General features: G+C 39.8%; 1 protein-coding gene across 4 annotated transcripts in view; it reads left to right on the forward strand.

The window, feature by feature from the left end:
* Positions 1 to 26,520, forward strand: part of LOC138760742 (uncharacterized) — a 133,096-nt gene that overhangs the window by 65,047 nt on the left and 41,529 nt on the right. For all 4 annotated transcript variants that reach the window (XM_069931765.1, XM_069931763.1, XM_069931766.1 and 1 more), the window contains 5 exons: positions 4,134 to 4,355; positions 14,285 to 14,493; positions 16,998 to 17,132; positions 21,650 to 21,799; positions 25,291 to 25,519. In XM_069931765.1, coding sequence (XP_069787866.1) covers positions 4,134 to 4,355; positions 14,285 to 14,493; positions 16,998 to 17,132; positions 21,650 to 21,799; positions 25,291 to 25,519 — 945 coding nt within the window. The remainder of the gene's footprint in view (positions 1 to 4,133; positions 4,356 to 14,284; positions 14,494 to 16,997; positions 17,133 to 21,649; positions 21,800 to 25,290; positions 25,520 to 26,520) is intronic.

Consider the following 26,520-nt stretch of genomic DNA (forward strand, 5'->3'; position numbering starts at 1 on the left):
TTCCCCTACAATGCAAAAAATCTATCTTACTGCATCTTAAATGTATTTAATGAGGCAGCCTCTACTGCTTCCTGGGCAGAGATTTCCACAGAAAATCAGTCAGGATTTTGAAAATATTGGATATTTATATGTTTTCTTTTTGATTATTGAAACTAATACAAATTAGCAGTTTAAAAACTACATTCATGAATAAATATTATGTACATATATTTCTTTATATTTGTATCAAATTTTTGTAAAAATATGCATGCAAGAGTAAAAAGCTTGTATGTTTTTTTAAAGTCTTGTGGCTCTCAACCATCTGAAGTTATTTGTATGTGGCTCATATGTTAAGCAAGTTTGGCTATCCCTGTCATAGTCAGTGACTTTAATCAGGCCCATCTTAATTATCACCAGCACATAACCTACTGTACCATAGGTCCTGGCACACTGATCACTGCTTCACTAGATAATGAAAGCCTATAGTTTTTTTTTCCTGATACCGCATTTTGGCTAGTGGGATCACTGGCAATGGTGCTGCTACCGGCATACAGGTAGCCTAAAAAGTGAGCCACAAGAGGAGCCATATGTTGGTCATAGGAGGCTGAAGAACAGTTAAAGGATTCCCTCGAGCCAATAGACTGGACAGTATTCAGGAACTTGGCTGAGGATCTGAATGATACACCAGAGTAAAACAGCTGTGGACAAGTGTGTTCCCACCAAATTGTTCAGGGTTTTCTGCAACTGGAAGCCCTGGATAAACAACTAAATCTAGAACCTGCTGAGAGCCATATCACAGGCATTTAAATCTGAAGATCAAGAAAAATACACAAGGCAAAGGTACAACCTAAAAAAGAAAAGCCATCTCCATAGCAAAGTGGAGATTCCAACATTCAAAAAAGTTCAAAGTTGAAATTTGTTGTTAAGGTACCTACATGACATCACATACAACCCTGAGATTTCTTTTTCCTATGGACCAGGTAGAATTTCTACTTATTCGTCGCTGTAAACAGTACTCAAGATATATATGCATACATAAATATACAATTAATACAAAAGAGAGAAATGTAAACAAAGAAAGAAACTGACAGCAAATACATTAAAAATATATGTTCAGTTCTAAATAATGTGCAAAGTAAGTCTTTAAATGAGTCTCTGAGTCTGTTGTTTAAGAGTCTGATGGTTGAGGGATAGCAACTGTTCTTGAACCTGGTGGTATGACTCCTGTTGCACCTATATCTCTGGTGGCAGCAGAATGAACAGAGCATGTCCAGGGTGGATCCTTAGTGATTGGTGGTGCTCTCTGACGACAAGGTTCCATGTAGATCTTCATGATGGTAGGGAGAGTTTTGCCTATGAGAACAGGGTTGTGCCCACTACCTTTTGCATAGCTTTCCATTCCGAGGTATTGGTGCCCAATACCAGATCGTGATACAGCCGATCAGCATACTTTCCACTACAAATCTGTAGAAGTTCTCCAAGGATTCCGATGACATACTGAATCTCTGCAAATTTCTGCTCATACAGAAGTTCTGTCGTGCTTTCTTCACAGTTTCACTGGTATGATGTATGCAGCAAAGCTCCTCTGAGATGGTGACTCCCAAGAATTTAAATTTGCTCACCCTCTACACCTCTCATCCCCCAATGATCACTGGATTGTACACTTTTGGTTTTCCTTTCCTAAAGGAAATCGCTTCCTTGGTCTTGATGACATTGAGTGCGAAGTTGCTGTTATTGCAATCTGCACAGACTGGGTTCTGGAAATGAGGAAATCCAGGAGTCAATTGCACAGGTCTTGGAGTTTGCTGATTAGTTTTGAGAGGAATGGTGGTGTTGAATACCGAACTGTAGTCGATAAAGAGCATTCTGATGTATGCATTTTTGCAGTGCAGGTGTTCCAGGGCAGATGCCATTTCACTGGCAGATGCCAATGAGATGGCATCTGCTGAAGACCAGTTTCTGCAGGAGGAAATTAGAATGGATCCATATCGCCACTCAGACAGGAGCTGATAGAACCATAGAACACTACAGCACAGAAACAGGCCCCTTTGACCATTCTAGTCTGTGCCCAACCATTTTTTTTGCCTAGTCCCACTGACATGCACTCAGTCCATTGCCCTCCATACCTCTCTCATCCACGTGCCTGTCTAAAATTGAGCCCACATTTACTTCCTCAGCTGGCAGCTCATTCCACACTTCCACCACTCTCTGGGTGAAGAAGTTCCACTTCATGTTCCCCCTAAACTTTTCCACTTTCACTCTTAATCCATGTCCTCTGGTTTGTATCTCACCTATTCTCAGTGGAAAAAGCCTATCTACATTTTCTCTGTCTATCTCCCTTATAATTTTAAATACCTCTATCAAATCTCCCCTCATTCTTCTATGCTAAAGTTTAACTTTAACCTGTTTAACTTTTCCTTGTAACTCAGTTCCTGAAGACCGGACAACATCCTGCACTCTTTCTATCTTATTGATATCTTTCCTGTAGTTAAGTGACCAAAATTGCACACAATACTCCAAATTTGGCCTCACCAATGTCTTATACCCCAAATTCTATACTCAATACTTTGATGTATGAAGGCCAATATGCCCAAAGCTCTCTTTACAACCCTATCCATCTGTGACGCCACTTTCAGGGAATTATGTATCTGTATTCCCAGATCCTTCTGTTTTACTGCACTCCTCAGTGCCCTACCACTTACCGTATATGTCCTTTCTTGGTTTGACCTTCCAAAATGCAAAACCTCATACTTATCAGCATTAAATTCCATCTGTCATTTTTCATCCCATTTTTTCAACTGGTTCAGATCCCTCTGCAAGCTTTGAAAATCTTCTTTGCTGTCCACAACACCGCCAATCTTAGTGTCATCTGCAATCTTGCTGATTCAATTTACCACATTATCATCCAGGTCATTGATATGGATTACAAACAATGGTCCTAAGGCACACCACTAGTCACAGGCCTCCAATCTGAGAAGCAATCATCCACCAATGCTCTCTGGCTTCAGTACCAGCCTCTCAAATCACCATCACTATGGATGTGGGTGCCCCTGGTCGATAGCCATTTTATGCAGGTTTACCGCATTCCTCTTGGCCAATTGAAGCCTGTTTGAAACAAGTGGATACCACGCCCTGTTGGAGTAAATGTTGAAGATACCCATGAATACTCTAGCCAGTTTGTCAACACAGGTTTTCAATGTTCAGCTGGGCACTCCATCTGAACCTAATGCTTTCCCTTAATTTGCTTTCCCTTAATTCACTCTCCTGAAGGCAGCCCACACATCATCTTTGGTTACCAACAATGGAGGATCATCAGGGGATGTGGGGTGTGCAGTGGTTTTTCCTTTTTCTGGTGCTTAAATCAGGCATAGAAGGCATTGAGCCCATCTGGATGTAAAGCTTTGCTGTCTCCTATTGCACGGGATTTGCATTTCTTTCTTTTGTATACATTTCTTTCTGTTTTAGTACAATTTACATTTACCGATAATTTAGAAATTCTGCCTGGCCCACAGGATAAAGAGTTTTAGGGTTGTAGGTGATGTCATGTATGTATTCTGAAAATAAATTTGGATTTTGAAATTTGATTTATATGGTTAACCAAACCCCTTACTCATGGAGGCAATGCTTCATCTACATTCATCCCACAATAGAGAACAGAGCAGGGAGGGCCATTTTCAAATTCAGGATTATCGAGGCTATTCGGTTCAGTTTCAACCCTTAGAAGGACTTCCCCACACTCCATTCTGTTTATCATAGCATCTATGAACTCTAAACCAATCTGTCCCATAGCTAATGTCCTTTTAAGAGCCAGTTGAAAAGATTGCATCTGCTGAGGTTAATATCGACATCTGTGAGAACTTGCAACGCATATCAATAGCGAAAACTGCACCAAAATTGATCTCCACCTAACATTAAACAGGAAACCTCAGTGTATCCATTAAATCTTGCTGTTGAAGTTTTCGATTTGTATTCTTTTTTCACAAACCATTTTAAGTGTCCCGCAATTTCTAGCCATGGAACTCCAATACCATATCCTTATTGAGATGGCAACTCGAGAAATTATCTTTTTTTCTTTTGTTCAGGAGTGTTATCATTTTAATACAGGGAGAATTATTATATATCTGAATATAACAGTTATTTGAAACTGCTTTCAGGTTGAAGGTGGTGCAGCAAAACTCAGTACTGCTGAAATCTCTGGGAGAAATGAAGAGATTCTGGCAATTGGTAAACTTCATGGCATGAAGGGGCAAACCACAATCGAACAACAACTGAAGGCATTGGACTTGGAATATCATTACGTAAAAGAACAAGGTCAGTCTGCAAGAGCAGACTATATCCAGACACTTTATGACTGGAAAGCCCAGCAGTCTGAAAAGGTATGAATCTATATATCTTCAAAGAATATACAAAGCAGATTCAGACAACCAGAAATTCATGTAGCTAATTTGCTAATAGATGACAAAAAGATTTAAGCCATAGTGTTGTATAGTCTCGTCAGCCCAACTCATCCATTTCAATCAAATTGACGTTCTTGGCTCGTCCCATTTGCCTGCATTTGGTCCATACCCTACTAAGTACTTCCCATCTATAAATCTGTCCAAATATTTTTGATTGTCAAAATTGTATCTACTTCTACAGATTGCTCTGGCAGCTCATTGCAGACACAGATCACCCCATAAGTAAAAGAAATTGCCTTTTGGGTTACTCCTAAATTTCTGCCCCTTTCAATCTGTTCTAGAATCATCAACCTCGGAAAAAGACTGATTATTCACTTTATCCATACCCATTATGATCTTATAAACCTTATAAGATCATACCCCAGGCTCCTATGTTCTTGGGAATAATGACCCAGCTTATCCAGTCTCTCCCTATAATTCAAGTCCTCTAAGCGCTGGTGTAATTGCAAATCTGAGAGTGGGTGCCTGAAATGCATTGCTGAGGTGATGATGGAGGCTGGTACAATAGAGACATTTTAAAAGACTCTTAAGCACATGAACACAAGAAAAATAGAGGATTGTGAGGTGGAGAAGGTACAGATTGTTGAGTCAGTATATATAGGTCAGCACAACATCATGGGCTGAAGGGCCTACCCTGTGCTGTAATGCTTCATGTTCTAATATGCTGGGAAATCTCCTCTGCACCTTTCTAATTTATTAAAGTCCTTCCTAAAGTTGAATAACCAATACCTTCACGCAGTACTCTAAATGGGGTCTTGTCAAAGCTGAAAGGGATGAGTGTAACCAACTATTTTGACCTCTACCACAGCAACCCCCTCCCCCACCCTGGCTTGCTCTCTTTCACTCACTCCTGTTTCTCCTGTTCAACAGTAATCACATTCACAAAATATTCATTTTAAGATCTTTCCTATCTACTCTGGCTCTACATGTAAGTACCCTTCCTGATCCTTAAGTGGATCTATTCATTTACTCAATACTTTTTTTATTATAAAATCTTTTTGGATTCTCCCTTATGTTTCTGCTGAAACTATTCAATAACACCTATTAGCACTCCTCATTTCCCTCTTCTCTTATGTCCCCATATTTCTACATTGCTTATACTCCTTAAGGGATTCTCTTAAGCTGTCTATCACTATCTGATATGCCTCCTTTTTGTTTCTAATCTGTGCCTCTATATTTCTCGTTAACCTGGGTCCCTTAACTTTGCCATTCCTACCTCTATCCTACCTGGAGCTTCCTTATTGTCCTCTGAAGCACCTCCCCTTTGGTAGTCCAATTATAGATGTCTTTCACATTACACCTTATTAAATGCCTTCTGGAAATCCAAATATACAACTTCCACTGTTCCTCTCTATCCACTGCACTCACGATTCCTCAAAGATCTCCTGTAAGTAGATAGACCTGCCCTTCTTCAACCTATGCTGTGTCTGTCTGATGGAACAATTTCTATCAAATGTCTTGCTATTTGTTTCTTAACATTAGCATCAAGCATTTTCCCAACTACAAACATTAGGCTAACTATCCTATAGTTACCTGCCTTTTGCCCACATATTTTTAAGAGTTGTGTGACATATGCTACTTTCCACTCTGCCGGGACCTGCCCAGAGTTTAGAGAATTTTTGTAAATTTTCATGATAACTTCTGCCATTTCTTTCAGTACTCCATAATCCATTCCATCAGGATCAGAGAACTTGATTACCTTTAAACTAGTGATTCCCAAAGTGGGCGCTGCCATCCCTCTGGGCAGTGGAAAGATCCAAGGGCTCAGTGAGGAAAAAGGTTACGTTCCAAACCTTCAGTCTTGTTATTATTCAGTTTGCTGCAAAGTTTAATGAAGAAGCCAGCGCAGTAATTTTTAGACTTGGGGTGGCCGTAGTGAGCAAAATAAATGAGCTGGGGTCTTGGTGGCAACCATGTTGTACTGGTGTCACTACACTTCCCCCCTCCCCCCCCCCGCCTCAGTGTAACAACCACCCCCCAATCTGCGCTACCGCCACCCCCTCTCAGCACCTTCGCCGTCGCCCTAAACAAAAAGCCCACCAGTTTCTGCCCATAATAAATTTATGCAATACCTTCTGCTGACCATTTTGATTTAATTGTGATCACATTGTATATTTTGAGGGATTTATCAGAATTTATTTAGTGCATCCTGAAGGCAAGATAGTTTCAGAATGTTCCAGCAATTCTGAGGATTGCACTTCTTCTAAGAAATCACTGCAAACTGTCTATTCATAATAAGATGGATGTGGAGCAACTGTGTGGCAGTGTGAAATGAAGAACGAGAAAATGATCAGTTGTAGTCGAGTCGAAGTTCAGTAAAAGTCGTTACTCAAACAGTCATGACGTCACTTGGAACCTCAATTAAGTTCAATTAAGCCTCTGGTGAGCTACTACATATCCCCACTCCCCACCCCACCCCCAGAACCAGCAATAGGAGGCTAAACCTCTAGTGCCAGTACTCTCCACTGCTCTTAGGTGGTTGTCCATGCCTTCATATGGGGGATTGTGGCAAGGGCCAATCAAGGTCGAGATGAGCGGGCTTGAGTCAGTCAATCGTAAATGTCTTCGAATGTTCCCAATGTCCAGTACACAAGTTTTACGATTTTTTTTGTAACACTGAAGGGCCCTGTGTACACCTCTACGCGCAAACACAAACTCAGTCCCGGAGTTCCTTTGGGATGAAGGTTGTCATTGTTCCATGCCTTGACATGGGAACTGAGGGCAATTTTCCAAGCCGCTCATGCAGTCTGCCTAAGACTTCAGTCGGTGGCACCTCATGTCCGTGTGCTGCGGGTACAAACTCCCCAGTTTCAATGAGTGGGGCTCCATAAACCAACTCAGCTGGTGAGGAGTTGAGATCCTTCTTGGGTGCCATTCTTATTCCCAGAAGGATACAGGAGAGCTCGTGTACCCAAACAAGTCCCTGGAGGTGGGCCATCAGTGCAGCCTTCATGTGCCTATGGAACCGCTCCACCAGGCCATTCGATTGACCTGTCGTGTGGTGTCGTGTGGTGGTAAACTGTGGGCCTCTGTCGGAGGTGGCGTGTGTGATAGGCCGAACTGAAAAATAAAAGCTCTGATGCATGAATCGGTCAATGAATCCATCATAGGGACTGCCTCTGGCTACTTAGTGAATCTATTGATGACTGTTAACAGGTACCTAGACTCTCATGGCACCAGATGTGGGCTGACAATGTGGATGTGGTCAAATCTGCGCTGTGATGGCTGGAAAGGCTGAAGTGGAGCCTTGCACTTTGGAGGATTGGTAGTCCGTGCATGTCTTTGCCCAGTACATAACCTGATTTTTGAGTCTATGCCATACAAACTTGTCAGCAATCGGGCAGACCGTCGCTCGAATTGAGGGGCGGGACAGTCCATAAATGGCATCGAAAATACAACATCTCCACGCAGCAGGGACGATAGAGCAAGTCTGACCTGTGGAAATGTCGCACATGAGAGTGGTAGCCAAAAAGCTACATTCTCAAGTTGCAGGTTCGTGTCAGCAGTTCTATAAGCCTTGAGTTCATCATCCAGGTGCTGAGCTTTGACAAGTGCTGTGTAGTCTACATCCAAGAGAAGGCACGTACTGGTGAATGGAGGAGCGGGACAGGGCATCAGCCACCACATTACTCTTACCGGAGATTAGTTTAATCCTGATTGAAAACTTGAATATTTAAGATAGGTGACATTGCTGGCAGGCTGACCATGGATCTGATGCCTTTGCGAAAAAGAACGTTAGCGTTTGTGGTCAGTTAAAACCATGAAGTCCCTGCCTTCCAAAAAAATAGCAGAAGTGTCTGACTGCTAGGTACAGCACCAACAGCTACCTAACGAATGTGCTGTATTTAGTTTCCGGAGGGAAGAGGTGCCTACTAAAAAATGCTAGAGGCTTCCATTGTCCATTGGTGTACTATTCCAAGACCTCATCTACTGCCACATCGGACTCATCGTTTGTCAAGGTGTATCTATTTGTGGATGGAGCAGTAATGTTGCCTTTGCTAGGGCGTCTTGTAGAATGCTACTGCCATCTCCTTTGTCCACTCGAGTTCTTTGGCATCGCTGGACAAGAGGTCGAAGAGGGCTTTCATAATATGAGCTGCAGAGGGTAGAAAACAGCGATAAAAATTTACCATCCTCATAAATTCCTGGAGTCCTTTGATTGTATCAGGCCTTGCGAATTTGAGGATGGCTTCTACCTTGCTAGGCAATGGAATGATACCTGGCTACTGATCTGATGTCCCAAGAACTCGATAGAGAACCTGCCAGGGTTCACAGTTGGCCCGAATTCTGTAGGTGACGGCAGAGTAAATGCAGGTGCTTTTTGTAGGAGTGGCTGGCAATGAGTATGTCCTCCAAGTATGCAAAAAGGAAGTCCATGCCACACCCCACTGTGTCCATTAGTCACTGGAATGTTTGTGCAGCACTTTTGAGCCCATAAAGCATTCTCAAAAATTTGAAGAGGCTGAATGGTGTTATGATGGCAGTCTTGGGCACATCCTTCGGGTTTACAGGTACCCACGCACCAAGTTAATTTTAGAAAATATTCTGGCCCCATTAAGATTAGCTGTAAAGTCCAGTATATGGGGCAAAGGGTAATGGTCTGCAATAGTAGCGTCGTTGAAACACCTGTAATCGCCGCAAGGTCTACACCCTTCTGTGGCTTTGTGCACCATGTATAGTGGGAAAGCCCATGGGCTATCAGACCTGCGTATGATTCCAAGTTCCTTCATTGTGTGGAACTCTTGTTTTGTAAGCCACAACTTGTCAGGCGGTAGGCATCAGGCTTGGAGAGGAGGGCCTTGGGTAAGGATGTGGTGTGGTGTGCGACACCATATTTGGGTATTGCAGTGGAGAATTGGGGAGTGACAATGTCTAAACTCTGCAAGAAGTTTGACGAATTTGTTGTTTGAGTACTCCACAGAGTCCGGGTGTGAGACAGGTAGTTTGGCTTTTCTATGGTGGAAGGTCTGGAACATTGTGGTGATCACCAACTGGCGCCCTTTTAAGTTAATCAGGAAGTCGGCAACCAGCAATGGCCGGGACACAGCAGCAAGAATGATCTTCCGTGTGAACTTATTGTCGCCGAATTTCAGGGGTATAGTCTGCATGCTGTAGGTACGAATCAAACTGTTATTCACTGCTGTGAGCTCTGGACCAGCACTCCTGGTACGGGCGTCAAAGCCCAAAGGAGGAAGCACACTCACCTCTGCACCTGTGTCGACTAGAAATTTGTACTGGGAGAGTTCGTCCCAGACATCGAGGAGGCTGTAACAGTGACCAGATCCCCAATGTTGATGGTAAAAACACTTGGTGGTTGTCACAGAGTCCTGCTCATCCAGGGAAACATGTACCTTCATCACCGGTTCTTGTGGAGCCTGGGCCTTTGGGTGTGAGGCAGTACTAATTTCTGTGGCTTTTGCGCCTTGCTGTTTCGCGTGCCACAGAATGTCTGCACGGGGGGGCCACTGTTCGAGGGATATCAAAGTCCTCATCAGTCTTCTAACATATGCTTTAAAAATAACTGTCAGTGCCAACATGTCATTCATTAACTCTAAAGGGGCGTGGTCCCCCAGGTCATCGATTATAGAGGAGCCATGCAGCTCGCTTGCATAGTGAGAGACCATAAATCTGGAGAAATTGTAGGGCTTTGTATTTGCCTAGAGCTGGTGGGACCCAAAGGAAAGCCACTTTGTGACCAGCTGTGTCCTGGTTGATGGTGCTTACCACATGATAGCACTTCTATCTTGTGAATGTGGAACTGCACCTCAGCCTGCCTGAACCAAACTTCAGGATGAGTGGTCCAAAAGGTAGGCAGTTTGAGCAAAAATGCTCAATTGTCCATGTTGGGTCCAAAATCCATTTGGGCCCATTGGGGTCACCAAGGTAGCAACTGTGTCATAGTGCAAAATGAAGAACCAGAAAGTGATCAGACATAGTCGAGTCGAAGTTCAATAAAAGTCATTTACTCAAATAGTCACCTGCAGCTTTTTAAAACCCATGCGTTCCAAATGCCGTCATCGGATTGTGATGTCATGACATCACTCGGAACCTCCGGAGCCAGTTCAATTAAGGTTCCAGTGAGTCACTACAGATGTAATTAATCGAAGTGACAAAGGAGAATATTTGGTGGACACTTAGTAGGTCTTTCAGTGGCATCAATGAGAATAATCCTTAACAATGCAGACAAAATAAAAAGTAGTGTTCAAAATGTTAATCCTGGACGGACATTAACTTGCGAAGTGCTGAGACATTACAATGGAGAGAATGAGTGAATGTACGGGGAGTGATAGGTCTTCTGAAAGTGTTAAATCATTCAAGACCATCTATGGCTGGTTTGAACATTTTTAAGAAGCAAATAAATCTGCATTGTATTTCATCTTTCAGGGAAGACAGCGAGTGCAGATATAGTAGAAGCAGAAAATTTTCCAAAGAAGCAGAACCAAATCACCAGGAAAAATGATTATTCTCCAAAACAAATGTTTTAACATTGATGAAATGTGGATCTTTTTGAGGAGGATGCCCTCATGAATATTTATCTGGAGCAATGAAAAATTGCTCCAGGATTCAAGGCAGCAAACATTGCCTTATTCTTCTTCTTGCAGCCATTGTCAAGGGTGACCATAAGGTGAGGCAGTTCTGATCTATCATTCAGATAACACAGGGGTCCTTAAGGCTTGTTTGAGGATGTAGTGATAAAACAAAATAAAAATTTGAATGAAGGAGTTGTTCTGCAGGATTATTATATCTTTCCACTTCAGCACAAAATATGATGAAAAGGATAACCCAAATAAATAGCAATGATTCACAACATTCAAATAGTTGTAATAACTTGACATTAACAGTGTAAAATTCTCACCTAAATATAAAATGAAAGGGCTTCCATGTGTGGTTTCATAACACATTATATTAACAGAATTTCTAAGTCTGTAAAACTGATTAACATTTCTATTTGCTTATTTGTTTGATTCCAATAGAAAGGAGATGTTGGGAATAGCAACATCACTGATGCAGTGACATGAGCTGCCTAATTAATAGGAAACTAATACAATGCTATTTGAGGAATCTAGTTTTAAAGTGAAAAGTTGATGTAGTTTGTGAAAAATGAATTGTGGTGATCAGGGCCTTCAATTCTCCCTTTGAATTCTACTAAAAAGCCTCATTTTGATAAACTTAAACTGTCAACGCTTATGAGAAGAGATTCTCCAAGCTATTTATAAATGCTATCCTTATTTTATTATAACATTTAAAAAAAGACAGCCTAATCAGCAACTGTGTTCCTGCTCAACTAAGTCCCAGAGGCCATATACCAAAACAAAAAAAATAACATGACTTGGGTACAAGTAGACATCCGCAAGGAATACCCAACCTCAGCAGAGAAGATCTTCAGGCACAGAATTCACAGCTTTTTCATACACATACCTAGAAGTATTAAAGTAGACATCAGAGATTTGAAATGATAATTAAATTATGATTGAAGGGAGGGGTTTCTTGCAATCTCCCACAGGACAAGTTATCATCAGGATCCTTTCAACCGCCTCTTCTTCCTGGCTGAAGAGCTCGTCTGCAAATTCTATCCATCCAGAGGCTCAGTGAACAAGATTGCCAGGAGGTGACAAATCCAAGCAAGATGCAGGGGCCAGCACCAACTACCACTCAACTCCACCAAGCCTCTGCTTCCATTACTTGGGAAGGACTGATGTCAAACAAACTTGATAATTGCTCCAGTTTGTTGCACCTCCTACAAACTTCCCACATGAGTAGAGCTAACTTCAGAACTAATGGGAAATATTTCAACCTATGGCAATACTCCAAAACCAAGATTGCACAAATATCAGTGGTCAAGTTGCAGCATACAGGCAGAACTTTCACCTATATCTGCTCAGATGTTAAGTTCCAAGCCATTGTTAACACTTCCACTGAAGCATACAAGAAGATGCATTCAAGACCTGTAAGACAAAGATTCCCTACCAACCTGCTCACAGTGTACCACACTGGCCTCCATCACGAAAGTGAAATACTGACAAAAGTAGATCCTTATCTCAGGATCAATGTCACAGTAAAGCTGGGCAATGGTGATGAAATTTGCCACAATTTTCAACATGCTGGTGCAGACCTGCTACTGACAGCAAGTTTCTCAAAGCATTGGCTATCTCCAGGAAATCACCTAAGTTCACTGGAGAGACCAGAGAGTTTTATGTCAGTGCCCTCACCTACCCCAGAATCTGCAGCAACAATAAACTCCTGGTTACACTCAGCCTCATTAGCTATGTCCAATCTCAAACACCATGCCAAGCTCTGCAAGGATGAGAATACCAAAGGAATAGTAGAAAATATTCAAGGCAAATGCAATATTACATTGACTGCAGGGATTCTCTGACTCACGGTGGCTCATAGTGGAGAAGAAAGATTCAGAATGATATTGAGAGGCTCAAGACATTTGAATCGGAATTGGGAGCACACAGAGACACAGCAAAAGTGGCAGAAGGAGTAGACCACCTCACAACTATCCCATATTGGTCACTGACTAATCCATATGTGGAAGAATCTGCAGTTCCCACATTGGCCTCATTATCCATTTCTGAATCTGTAGAAATAAAATGGGATAAAATAACCTGTAGAAATAAAATGGATTTTTGATCCCAAAGAACTGCCTAAGAAAAACCATGACATTTTCAACATGGTAAATTTCTCGGGTATGTTCTTGAGGTATGTTTCAATAGAAATTATGGAAATAATTTGATTTGTAAGTTAAAGGAAAATGGATTGCAAGTAGTAACCAGACAGGCATTGCATTTAGTGGCTTGGATGCAGAAGGCTATGATAAGGACTGAAGAAATTCTGGATGGATAATTCTAGTGCAGTTTCCAGCAACAGTTTGAGGGGCGTAAACTTTGATTTTTTTTTCTACAATGGATTGTTATTTAGTGAAGAATCCAACTCTTATTTTTAATGACTGGCAGTAAGAGATTCTGTAAATTGTGCTAACGTATATCATAAATGGGACAAAATGAAAAGTATCCTTTAAACTCAGATATTGCATGTATACCAATTTGGTGGCATACAAGACCCACTTTTTCCCCCAAGATTGGCTTAAAAATATCACTTGGGTCTTCTATGCAAAGTTGAAATTTCTTCACCATGCTGTGGCTCCTGTTCTCCAGCCACATTTTCCCGGCAGACCCTGTGAGTGACTCCTGTTCACAGGCTGCAGTTTCTGGTAGCCCCTGTGTGTGGCGGGAACTGGATGCTGAACATTACTGGGGAGAAGCAGCAGCCTGACCCGGGCCTGGTGGCAGATGAGTTAGTCACTACGCTGGGTGGTGTATGCCAGATGGGCATGCTGTGGACATGCTGCTGCTTTAGCAAAGAGGTAAGGAACCATGGGTGACCAAAGAAGCGTAGTCACTTCGAGGGTGCAGAGGGAGTGCAATGTTTGCTGCTGGAAGAGCCTCCATGTGGTATTAAAGTGGTATTAAAAGTGAAAACTATGATTCTGATCTGTTGTATGAAATTAAACTGCTTTATTTTTAAGCTTTTTTTTTACAATAGCTTGAGCTGGTGGGTCAAGGCATTGAAAGACATTTACCCATAAAAAAAAGATTCTTAATATTCCCTGCTGAAATGGGGGGGGAGGGGGTCTTGTATGCCAATGGTTCTTATATGCTGTCAGTAATCAACTAGGAAGAATACAGAAAATAGCTTTGCCTGTGATGTCAAAAATGCAGGTACTGTATTAAATAAAATTTTCTTTTCAATAACTTTTTTGATCTTGTATTTCTACTGCAAATCTGTATGCTTTTGACATATGACTGATGCTCTGGATATTCATTGATGGACTAATAATTTAGGACATTAAAAAGAAAATGACAGAATCTGATGAACAAAATTATACTGAATGGGCTTTTCTGAAGTACATGGATGCATTATCTCTTCAACCTCAAAAATGGCAATACAATTTCCACGTTGGGCGTTTGTTGCTGCTTCAAAAGAAGAATGATGAAGCATTGAGGTTTTTGCAAACAGCACTAGCACAGAAACCAACTGAACCTTCCATTAGGTGAGCAGTTAAGTTTGTTGTTACTTGCATAAGGATTCCTGATGACTGTTTCTAACATTAGATAATTGCCTTCAGCTTTTCGGTCTTCTATGTTTTCTTTCTTCCCTTCCCTTATGATCTACAATTAAAATGATTTAATTAATTAATAAGTAATATAATTGTAATCTCTACATTCACTAAATGCTTCCAGCTTTGTGGTGCTCCAAACATAAGGACCTTAAGGAAATCCAGTCAGAAATTCAGAAGGAACTTTTATCACCTTGAGAGTGGTTAATAGTGAAATTATATAAAGCAGTTCAGTTACAGGGAACAGATGCCTTAAAGGACAGGCTGGGTAAGTGTATTCAGGATAAACAGATGGACATTAGATTTGGATGGGAGAAGGTTCATGTGCAGCACTAGTGTGGCCTAGTGGGGACAAATGACCTGTTTGCGTCCTGTAGATTCTAACCAATTGCAGACTGAATTGAAAATATTAGTTGAGAACATGAATAAGACTCTCACCTTCGTATTTCATTATTCATCAAAAATTGCAATGATGGTAAATTACTCATCACACATCTATACTTCATTAGTTTGGGGGTTGTGTGACATAATTGGGTACAGGCCAAATTGTAACCTGTTATACCAGTAAATAATATGATAGCTGAAAAGTCAACTGAAAATGTTGAACTTTAACAGTACCAGCAACCCAGGTTTCAATCCAGCACTGTCAGAAAGGAGTTTGTATATTCTCCCCATGTCTGCATGGGTTTTCCCTGGGTACTTCCTCCCATCCTCCAAAATGTATGGGCCTTAAGTTAATTAGGGTATACCATTTTTTATAAACCATGTGCATTATATGCACATGCATGCTATACGAGAATATTTTTTTCATGTTGAAACAACAATGCTCACAATTTATAGCGGGCTTGGGAAAGTTGCACCAGCAATTTATAGCAAGCATGGGAAAAGTAATAGCGGAAATGAAAGAATGTGCACAATTTATAGCGGGTGTGGGAAAAGTAATAGTGGCAACGCGCACAATTTGTAGCAGGTGTAGGAAATGGGGACAAACAAAATGGCAAAATTCAAAATTTTGATCTTGGGACTATCTCTTTAGCCTGAGTGCCATGGTATTCTGAGAAACAGGATATTCTGGCTAGGGCACAGCACTCTATCAATGTTAATTCCCCAGACCTGTCCCCTGAGAGAGGAGATGAACAAGATGCGGTTTCTTTTAAAGAAAGGCTTTTTAAACCATGACAGTTAACATCCTGCTCAACTCTGAAGCCCGTCTTCTATCTGTTTAATTGTTGCAGGAGGATAGCATCTATATAAAGGGTGATTGACACCTCTGGGGGGAAGTTGAATGGATGTAAATTGTTGGAGATTAACTGTGGCAGATAATGGGACATGGAATGTTTTTTATTTCATGTCCCAATTAAATGCAAATTGTTTTTGTGAGTTCGAATGTAGAGTATACCAGTGTGTGTACTATACAAAAATATTTTTTACTCCATTTATGATTTTGTGCATGATATGCTTGTGCGCATTATATGAGTGAAAATACAATAATTGGGTGGCAAGGTTTAAATGGCCAGAATTGACTTCTATCATAAATAAATATTTTAAAGCTTAAAATATTTCAAAGGCTGGAAGTTTATTTTATTTTCTTTTTAATATATTTTTATTTAGTGTAATGTAATAAATGACGATTGCATAATGAATCCAATTGCAAATGCCTACCAAAGGGAAAGGGGAAAAAAATATGCATATCTACCTTAAAAGTTTCTTGTAATAACTCAATGTAGTAATAAACATAATAAATGTAACCATGTCAAACCCATAGTTAGACTTATATTAAAATAATAAGGATAAAAAAGCCAAAAAAAGTAAGTATATTTTAAGCTTGATTATCATAAATGAGAGTCAATTGCATAAAAGTAACTTTAATCCTAAATCTCAGTCAGATGAAGATTGGCAAGGAAAGTAGACATGCCATAGTAATCTACCAAAGGGTTTTAATGCAGTGAGAAATTCATGTTTTCACTATCTATTGCAAGTAAGAATCTACGGAGGCAGTGCAAACAGTTTTATTTGCATTAGGTGGAAGAGGACTCGGTCTAAAAATTATCAAGACTCAGTCAAGAAAAGTTGTACAAGTTATTCCTGAGAAGATCAATTGAGGCTAAGAAAAGTAACTTCAACTTTTAGTTTTGATAAATATCTGGTTAGTTTAATATTGCAGATGATTTGATATAGCTTGACATGAAATATCCTGTAGGATATAAAAGCTGTTTAGTGAAGGAAAGAAAGCAAACGATAATAGTCATGTTGTTTAGATACTCTTTGGAAATTGACATTTTTGCTCCTTGAGGATTTGTGCAATTTTAGGTCCAAGTAACATAACCCAACAGACAAAAAAATTGCTGGAGGAACTCAGCAGCTCAAACAACATTTGTAGCTTTATTGGTTGGTATGCAAACTCAATGTAAATGTCCTACTTCCTCATTTATTATCAGGTTTTACACAGGTCTGGTTGTGTTGGATCGTGATGATAGATTGGGTCCACAAACACGATATGCTATTCAATATCTGCAGCAGGGTTTAGAGCAATTACTGACTGAGCTTCAGTCTCCAGATCAGAACCCACCAAGGTAAAGTTACACTTTTTAAAGTAGTAAAGTGATGTATGTTCTCCTCCAATTCTGAAATTTAGTTTCATTGAAGTGAATAGAACTGAAATTTAAAAGAATAAAACATACAGCAAAAACCATATGGTGTGTTTAATGCTATGTATGGGGAGATTAATCCAACTTAACAAAATAATGGGAAAGTGAAAAAAATCCTTTGAACTAAGCTCCAAGAAGAGTTTGGAAAATTATAACTTTGGAACCCATAAATGTAGGTCAAGAGAAATGATTTGTGATCATATACAGAATTGACTCTGAATGTTCTGTTGATGTGTTTCTAAATAGTGTGCTGAGAAATAAGTTTGTGCATGGACTAAAATCTAAGTACGTGCAGATCAGATCAAGATTTTAAGTTCAAATGGGCATGCAATTGATAAAAATGTGAAGAAATTTTGGTCAGAACAATACATTAGTGGAATGAAGATTAAAGAGATGAGTGCTGTCCATATCTATGACAGCAGTTAAAGAAGTTGGCTCACTACCACTTATCAAGAGCATTCTAGAATGGGAAATAAATGTTGACCTTGTCAGAAATGCTCGCATCCTGAAAAAATGAAAAAAATGTGAGCACAAATAGCAGGGAGTGGGTGTCTGGTATAGAACTCTGTTACCATCGGAATATTTCAGCACCAGCCTGGAGTACTGAGCATTAAGATATTCTGCTTTAGAATACAAAGATATGTGGTACAGAATGCAGTTAGTCTGAACCAGGACCATTAGGTTGTGTATCAACAGAAGGAAAATAATAACAGTAAAAAGCCACAGATAGGTGGTTTACACAACTATGAGCTGAATGCACAGTGCCAGAAGCACATTTTAAATGGCATATGAATCATTAGTAGTGATAAAAAAGATAAACATCAAAATTAGAGTAAATATTAACAATCAAGACATTGATGTCACCAGCTTTATTTGTTTTAGTAATAGAACTGTTAGCTGAATTAATAAGAGAATTAATAAGAGAAGATTCAAAGATTGAAGCAAGAAGAATATAAAATAAATTTATTTGCAGAAGATGTTTTGATTTATTTAACAGATCCTTTAAATTCTTTGGAACAAATTAAAATTAGAATAAAAGAATATATATCAAGATATAAAATTAATTGGGAGAAAAATGTCTTAAGTTAATGGAGATTATCAGAAATGTAAGGAAGTAATTGAATCTAGATGGCCAGTTCTTGGAATAAAATATTTAGGTATTCATGTGCAAACAGATTTGACAAAATTATTTAAATTAAATTATTATCAATATGTTACCCATTACTTTGATGGGTAGGGTAAATTGTGTAAAGATGAATGTTTTTCCTTGACTGCAATATTTATTTCAATCGATTTCAATTTCTCAAAGAATTTTTAAGGAATTAAATGTTTGTGTTAGAAATTTTTTATGGAAAGTAAAAATGGCTAGGGTTTCTTTGGAGAAATCAACATGGAGATATGATTTAAGAGGTTTACAACTCCCCAGTTTTATGAATTATTATAAAGCAGCACAGTTGAGATTTATCAATATAATTTGCGAGTTAAATAATGTTCCAGCATGGGTAAATACAGAATTTGATAAAATAGGAGAAGCAAGTCCACAACATTTTATATATATCAATGGAATACAAGACTGTTAATAGGAAATAAAGAAACACCCATGCTGAAACATTTAATTGAATTTTCGAATAAAATTGATAAAGAGATTGGAGGAAGAGGTTTAATGTCTGGAAGAATACCTTTATTTCAAAATAAACAGTCCATTTTCTATGGAAAATAATTTTTTTTAAATATGGCAAAATTACAGTATTAGGAAAATTCAAGATTGTTTTGAAGCCGGGAAATTTATTACATTTACTAGAACGAAGGAAAAGTTTTAAGATATTTGAAAATACAAAATTTTGTTATTATCAAGTTAAGAAATACTTTTGTGAAATATTTGGTCAAGATTTAGTATTACCAATGGAGGCAGAAGTACAATTATTATTAAGTATTAGGGATGTAAAGAAATTTATTTCAAAGATGTACAAATTATTACAAAAGAAGGCTTGAAAAGGAGTTTATAAATAGGAGGTAAATTTAAATAAGCAAATAGATGAACATAGATGGATTCAGAAATGTAGAGTATGAAAAGTACAATAAATGTGAGATATCAGTTAGTTCAATATAATTTTATTCATCAGTTATATTTAACACTACAAAAGTTACATAATATAAATTATATTTTTTCAGATTTATGTTTTAGATGTGGACTAGAAGTTGGTACTTTTTTGCATTTGACTTAACAATGTTCCACAATTAAACCTTTTAGGCTTGATTTGGGTAATTTATTAGAAGGAATATCTGGAGTAAGATTCCTACAGGATCCAATGTTATTTTTACTGGGAGATGTTAGAGAAATTAAACCTAAATTAAAACTGAATATGAATCAAATAAAATTTGTTCAAATTGTCTTGGCAATTGCTAGGAAATGTATTGCTCTAACTCAGAAGTCGGATATTGATTTAGGAATGGATAGATGCCATGTAGAAGTTCAGAGTTGTATTCCACTTGAGAAAATAACTTATAATTTAAGAGATAAATATCATACATTTTGTGAAATATGGAGCCCATATTTATATGAATCTCAAACATTCCCTTTCTCTCATAGGTGTGTGTGTGTGTGTGTGTGTGTGTGTGTGTACATTTTGTTACAAGATCAATTCAGCACCCACAAAGAAGGCATATCACACAGGGGTAAAGATGAACATTTTCTTTATTAACAAAAAACTCACCTTCAAATTTTAATGTAAAATGCGCTCTTTTATAACAATGCCCACTGGTTACTATGCAAATTTCTATAACAGTGTAAAACTAACTTCTTTTGTTACACCTATTAATGTAAACCCCCTGTACATTTTTGAAAGGTGGGAGGAAACTGGAACCCCAGGGAAAACCAATGCAGACACGGGGAGAATGTACAATAGACAGCGTGGGAATCGGACCCTGGACCCAATCACTGGTGCTGTAATGGCATTGCGCTAACTGCTACATCAACCGGGCTGCCCTGAATTATTGAATTGCAGATTAGGTTCAATCGGCTGAATAGCTATTTGCTGCTCCTATTTATTGTTCTTATGTCCTTAAAACACAGGTAGATGTGATCCCAGTGTAACCTTACATCTAAATGACAGAAAATTGAATATAATGCTACCACATACACACTCTGAAGTTATTAAACTTTTTAAGTCCCCAAAATGCATCACACAAATGATTCCAGTCACTTTCTTTTTTTTAAAATTATGACCAGGATCATTTACATTCCCTGGAATTTTATTTGATCTTCATAATACCTATAAGAATTTTAATGTGTCAATGGCATAATTAAAGTTTCTATGGAATTAGTAAACAAAAAAATCTATATTACAGAATTGAGAGTAGTACCAGATCTATCTGTGAGTTTCAGTACTTTAATATGATGCAAAATTATATTTAAGCTCCAGAGGCAGAATCTACCACAAGCTGCCTTTAGCACTCAGCCGAGTATGTTAATAGTAGGAGCATGCATTTATGCCGAGTGTTTCATGGCCACTGGATTTTCCATAGTGCTTTACAGCCAAATAGTCATTTTTGCAATGGATGTAAACCTTGTGGCAAATTGTACACCATGTGGCTCCAGAAACAATAATGTGATGTGTACAGAGCAGATTTGTCAATCTAAGTAATGGAGAAAAGCCAACATTAAAACCCTGGGGTATCTTAGAATGCTATTTAACTGCTTGGTGGTTCTTCAATACTCTTCAAAAACAACATGAAACTTTGGGGAGCCATTATGCTACTCCCATGGCCATGGATTGTGAATGAGTACACCAGTCCAAATGATTACCCTGTCTTCTTGTGAAAAATCCATCATATAATCAGTGTTTGTACTTTTCTACCCCATATGTTCTATGGTGGCTTAGTTATTTAATTCATTCAAAACAGCAGAAGATGGATTTCTTCATATTAACGGAATCAAGGGGGATGAGGATAGTGAGGAATATAGCTCTGAGGCAGAAGAATAGCTGTGATCTTGTTGAATGGTGGAGCAGCCCAAAAGGTCAAATGGCTTACTTCTGCTTTCTTTCTTATGAATTTAACTGTAACTTTCTTAAGCTCAGTTACTCAGTTGTGACTATTATGATAATTTAGGGGTTTCTGCTATGGTTCAGTCACCTTCCAGATGCATATGTGAACAAGAATCTGAATATAACCATAGGACTCAGCAATTCTACATTGAAACGTGAACACCAAGAGCCATCTCAGCCTTGAAAGCTACTAAAGTGGTGCCTGGAATGAAATAATGAAGTGTTTCTTTGTATGAAATGTCACCCAATTACCTAAAAATCTTCACATTATTCACATAGATCGTAACTAATTTATTTTATGTGGCCTCAATTACTCAATGCTAGTTTTCACACATGGAGTAGCTGTTTTTGAATATATTTTGTACATGTTTTTTTAAATCATTATCTTCCTTCTAGTGAAGAAGCCCCATTTCTTCAAGCTTTAAATGCATTTTCTCTTCTGAATACTCATTTACTCAGAGGAATATTCAAGCTAGGAACATTTCTCTTCAATCCACCAGCTGGACTACCAGAAAAAACAATGTCACCTGAGCAAGTACTTCATTTGTAAGTGCTATATTTTGTTAGTTTTGTTATTTGTATCAAATTAAAAACTTGCATTAATATAGATCTGCAAACTAGTAAAACATCCTGCCAAAACTGACAAGCCTAAATCAAACCCAAAATGTATGGTAAGGCAATCCAGACGAGGCTCAGGCACCAAGGAAATATCTAATCACTACCTAATTGATTTTATAAACTATTTAGTGGAAGATGATAAATCTGGTTGCAATCTTATTAGAGTACATTTCCGATTATCCGAAAACCACTTTACCAAAATTCTCAGTTATCCACAAAATATTTCGGCAGTGACATGACATCACAAGTTGAAAGAAAAGTTTATTTTTTTTTAATCTGCCATGCTCAAGTGGGGCTCTGTTAGCACCATTTTGAATCCAACGGAGCTCGTGTTCTCTTGTGGGGCTCTGATGTGCTGTTAGCGTCATTTTGAATCCAGTGGAGCACTCGTGTACTCAAGTGGAACTCTGATGCACTGTTAGAAACATTTTGAATCCAATGGAGCTCTTGTATAGGAATTAAACTTTATTTCATGCTTGAGAAACTTTCCCTTGTTCTTTGTTGTTGATTTAACCGCTGATACAAGTGTTATGCTGATGTTACTGGGCTGGGATCACAGTGGGGATCTTGGGCTCCCAGGCAGGTTTGGCCACGGTGGTGGGGAGTTATCAGGATCAGATAATACAAGTATTCTGCTGCTTAAACTGGGCTGCTTAAAACCATTTATTAGATACCTGGAAAATGCAGCTAACTGATAGACGTCCAGTTCCGAGCATTTTGGATTATCAGAAACGCACTGTAGTAAGAATGTAGTATCTAGTAGGTGGATATGCTCAGGAAAGATTATCCTAGGCAGTCAGACAATGCAGATTCCTATCAAGGGGCAGAGCCAAGTAAGAAGGTTAGGGTTTGAATGGAATGCGTATGTTATTATAAAATTACAGTGAAGAATTTTGGCAGTTTCCGCAAAGCAGGACGTCAAGCGCTGAAGAGCTGGCTCTGAATGGGCAACTAAAGCGGCATCATCTGCAAAGAGTAGTTCACGGACAAGTTTCTCTTGTGTCTTGGTGTGAGCTTGCAGGCGCCTCAGATTGAAGAGACTGCCATCCGTGCGGTACCGGATGTAAACAGCGTCTTCATTGTTGGGGTCTTTCATGGCTTGGTTCAGCATCATGCTGAAGAAGATTGAAAAGAGGGTTGGTGCGAGAACACAGCCTTGCTTCACGCCATTGTTAATGGAGAAGGGTTCAGAGAGCTCATTGCTGTATCTGACCCGACCTTGTTGGTTTTCGTGCAGTTGGATAATCATGTTGAGGAACTTTGGGGGACATCCGATGCGCTCTAGTATTTGCCAAAGCCCTTTCCTGCTCACGGTGTCGAAGGCTTTGGTGAGGTCAACAAAGGTGATGTAGAGTCCTTTGTTTTGTTCTCTGCACTTTTCTTGGAGCTGTCTGAGGGCAAAGACCATGTCAGTGGTTCCTCTGTTTGCGCGAAAGCCGCACTGTGATTCTGGGAGAATATTCTCAGCGACACTAGGTATTATTCTATTTAGTAGAATCCTAGTCAGCCTGAAGAAAACTGAGGTCCTCCATCAGCCAGCTCCCCACCATGACTACCAGCCCCCCCACATCTCCATCGGGCACACAAAACTCAAAACGGTCAACCAGTTTACCTATCTCGGCTGCACCATTTCATCAGATGCAAGGATCGACAATGAGATAGACAACAGACTCGCCAAGGCAAATAGCGCCTTTGGAAGACTACACAAAAGAGTCTGGAAAAACAACCAACTGAAAAACCTCACAAAGATAAGCGTATACAGAGCCGTTGTCATACCCACACTCCTGTTCGGCTCCGAATCATGGGTCCTCTACCGGCACCACCTACGGCTCCTAGAACGCTTCCACCAGCGTTGTCTCCGCTCCATCCTCAACATCCATTGGAGCGCTCACACCCCTAACGTCGAGGTACTCGAGATGGCAGAGGTCGACAGCATCGAGTCCACGCTGCTGAAGATCCAGCTGCGCTGGATGGGTCACGTCTCCAGAATGGAGGACCATCGCCTTCCCAAGATCGTATTATATGGCGAGCTCTCCACTGGCCACTGTGACAGAGGTGCACCAAAGAAAAGGTACAAGGACTGCCTAAAGAAATCTCTTGGTGCCTGCCACATTGACCACCGCCAGTGGGCTGATAACGCCTCAAACCGTGCATCTTGGCGCCACACAGTTTGGCGGGCAGCAGCCTCCTTTGAAGAAGACCGCAGAGCCCACCTCACTGACAAAAGGCAAAGGAGGAAAAACCCAACACCCAACCCCAACCAACCAATTTTCCCTTGCAACCGCTGCAATCGTGTCTGCCTGTCCCGCATCGGACTGGTCAGCCACAAACGAGCCTGCAGCTGACGTGGACTTTTTACCCCCTCCATAAATCTTCGTCCGCGAAGCCAAGCCAAAGAAAGAAAGAAAGAAAGAAGACAGTGAAGAATGGAGCAGACCAAGCATCATCAAATTTCACTGCTATAGGCACAAGAAATGTTTGGGAACGCTTGATTAACTTGTGCATTTATCATTGTTTACCCCTTAATTAATATTAATTAATAAAATCATGGGTCCTCTACCGGCACCACCTACGGCTCCTAGAACGCTTCCACCAGCGTTGTCTCCGCTCCATCCTCAACATCCATTGGAGCGCTTACATCCCTAACGTCGAAGTACTCGAGATGGCAGAGGTCGACAGCATCAAGTCCACGCTGCTGAAGATCCAGCTGCGCTGGATGGGTCACGTCTCCAGAATGGAGGACCATCGCCTTCCCAAGATCGTGTTATATGGCGAGCTCTCCACTGGCCACCGTGACAGAGGTGCACCAAAGAAAAGGTACAAGGACTGCCTAAAGAAATCTCTTGGTGCCTGCCACATTGACCACCGCCAGTGGGCTGATATCGCCTCAAACCGTGCATCTTGGCGCCTCACAGTTTGGCGGGCAGCAACCTCCTTTGAAGAAGACCGCAGAGCCCACCTCACTGACAAAAGACAAAGGAGGAAAAACCCAACACCCATCCCCAACCAACCAATTTTCCCCTGCAACCGCTGCAACCGTGTCTGCCTGTCCCGCATCGGACTTGTCAGCCACAAACGAGTCTGCAGCTGACGTGGACTTTTTTACCCCCTCCATAAATCTTCGTCCGCGAAGCCAAGCCAAAAAGAAAGAATATTGTCAAAAAAGATTATCGAGTTATTTTATTTTTTTGCAACTTGTGGAGACATTCCAAAAGTGACTATGCTGCAGGCAAAATTGATTGGGTTCCTTGGGATATCCAGAGCTTGTGAAATTCAATATAGAATTGCTTGATGATATTGTGTCTTAATATAGTCAATTTACTGTACTCAACTTGCCCAAAACAAGCTCAGGATAAATATTTTAAAACTTTTAAAAATCTTAATTGAATTGAGATCCAATTAATTTTCTTTATTATCAGTTCTGTAGATTTAGCCGCCTGGGCTATGTGCAAATATTCATATGATGGGTCGTTAAGCCATGAGTTGGAATGGCTACTTCTTGAGGCCCAATTTACCCTTTTAGAATTGCATTCCAAAAAATCAAATGCGACTGAAGAGGTGATCAGTAAAAGATGTCAGAATTTGTCTCTATTATTAAAAAACACCAGTATTCCAATCTGCAAAGAACTACTAGAGATGCAACGAATGGTATGGACAGAAACTATGATTTTGAATTATATATGAATAATAAAACAAAGATTACTGCAAATGACCCGTAATAATCATACAATGTAAGATAAGATGGCTACCTTTGATTTTTTTTATGGATGTTAATAAATATACAGGATATTTCTACTGTTATTAATTTACTATACTGAGCAATCCATTTCTATAACTCGATTTGTTGATGCCAATCCATTCTGCATTGTTGATATGTTGAGGACCTAAGATTAATAATACAAAGATGTAGCAACTGTGGAATTTAATTGTAATTAATAACAAATAATTAATTATGCATTCAACAAAAATACTGCTTTACTTTCCTGACAGTACCAACGGCAATTATAGCAACCTTCCTGAGGATAAACCTGCTCCACCTTATCCTCACTAGTCTGGCAGTTAGATGTATGCAAGGATCAATCTAACCATAGCAGCTTACGTAGGAATAATCACTGCAGAATTGTTGCTATGTCATTCTCATCTTCACATTGTGCCACATTGGCAGTAACAATGTGCTAAATAGGATGAGCGGAGAACAGATTTTCCAGCTGAAAACTATCTTTTTATGATGCACTGTAGATAATGAGTAACAGCAGAAGTATACACAATCGACAGCCTTCTAGCCTGTCACGTATATCACTGTTCCATTTCAGTTAAACTCTTGTCAATGGTGAATAAAAATGGTCTTGCCTGAAGTAGCAACTTGCTAACTGGAAAACAACCTGACAAAATTGCAACATGGAAGTCTGTGCATGCTAAAGAGCAAAACTACATGCAATACCCAAGGTAATGGTTATGATCCCAGAGCCAAAAGGTCACGTTAAATCTCTGCAGTGTGGCCACATCGACACAAGAATAGTAGCGGACAATTAAACTGCCAACAGCATTCCAAATACCCATCTTTCAAGTATAGAAATGAAAGTTCGGGCATTTATAATCATGTTCCGGCAGAATTGTTGAGTGGATAATTCTCCTGTGTTAATTAAAAT

Source organism: Narcine bancroftii, chromosome 4 (genome assembly GCF_036971445.1).
Source record: "Narcine bancroftii isolate sNarBan1 chromosome 4, sNarBan1.hap1, whole genome shotgun sequence".
In the NCBI taxonomy this organism is placed as follows: Eukaryota; Metazoa; Chordata; class Chondrichthyes; order Torpediniformes; family Narcinidae; genus Narcine; species Narcine bancroftii.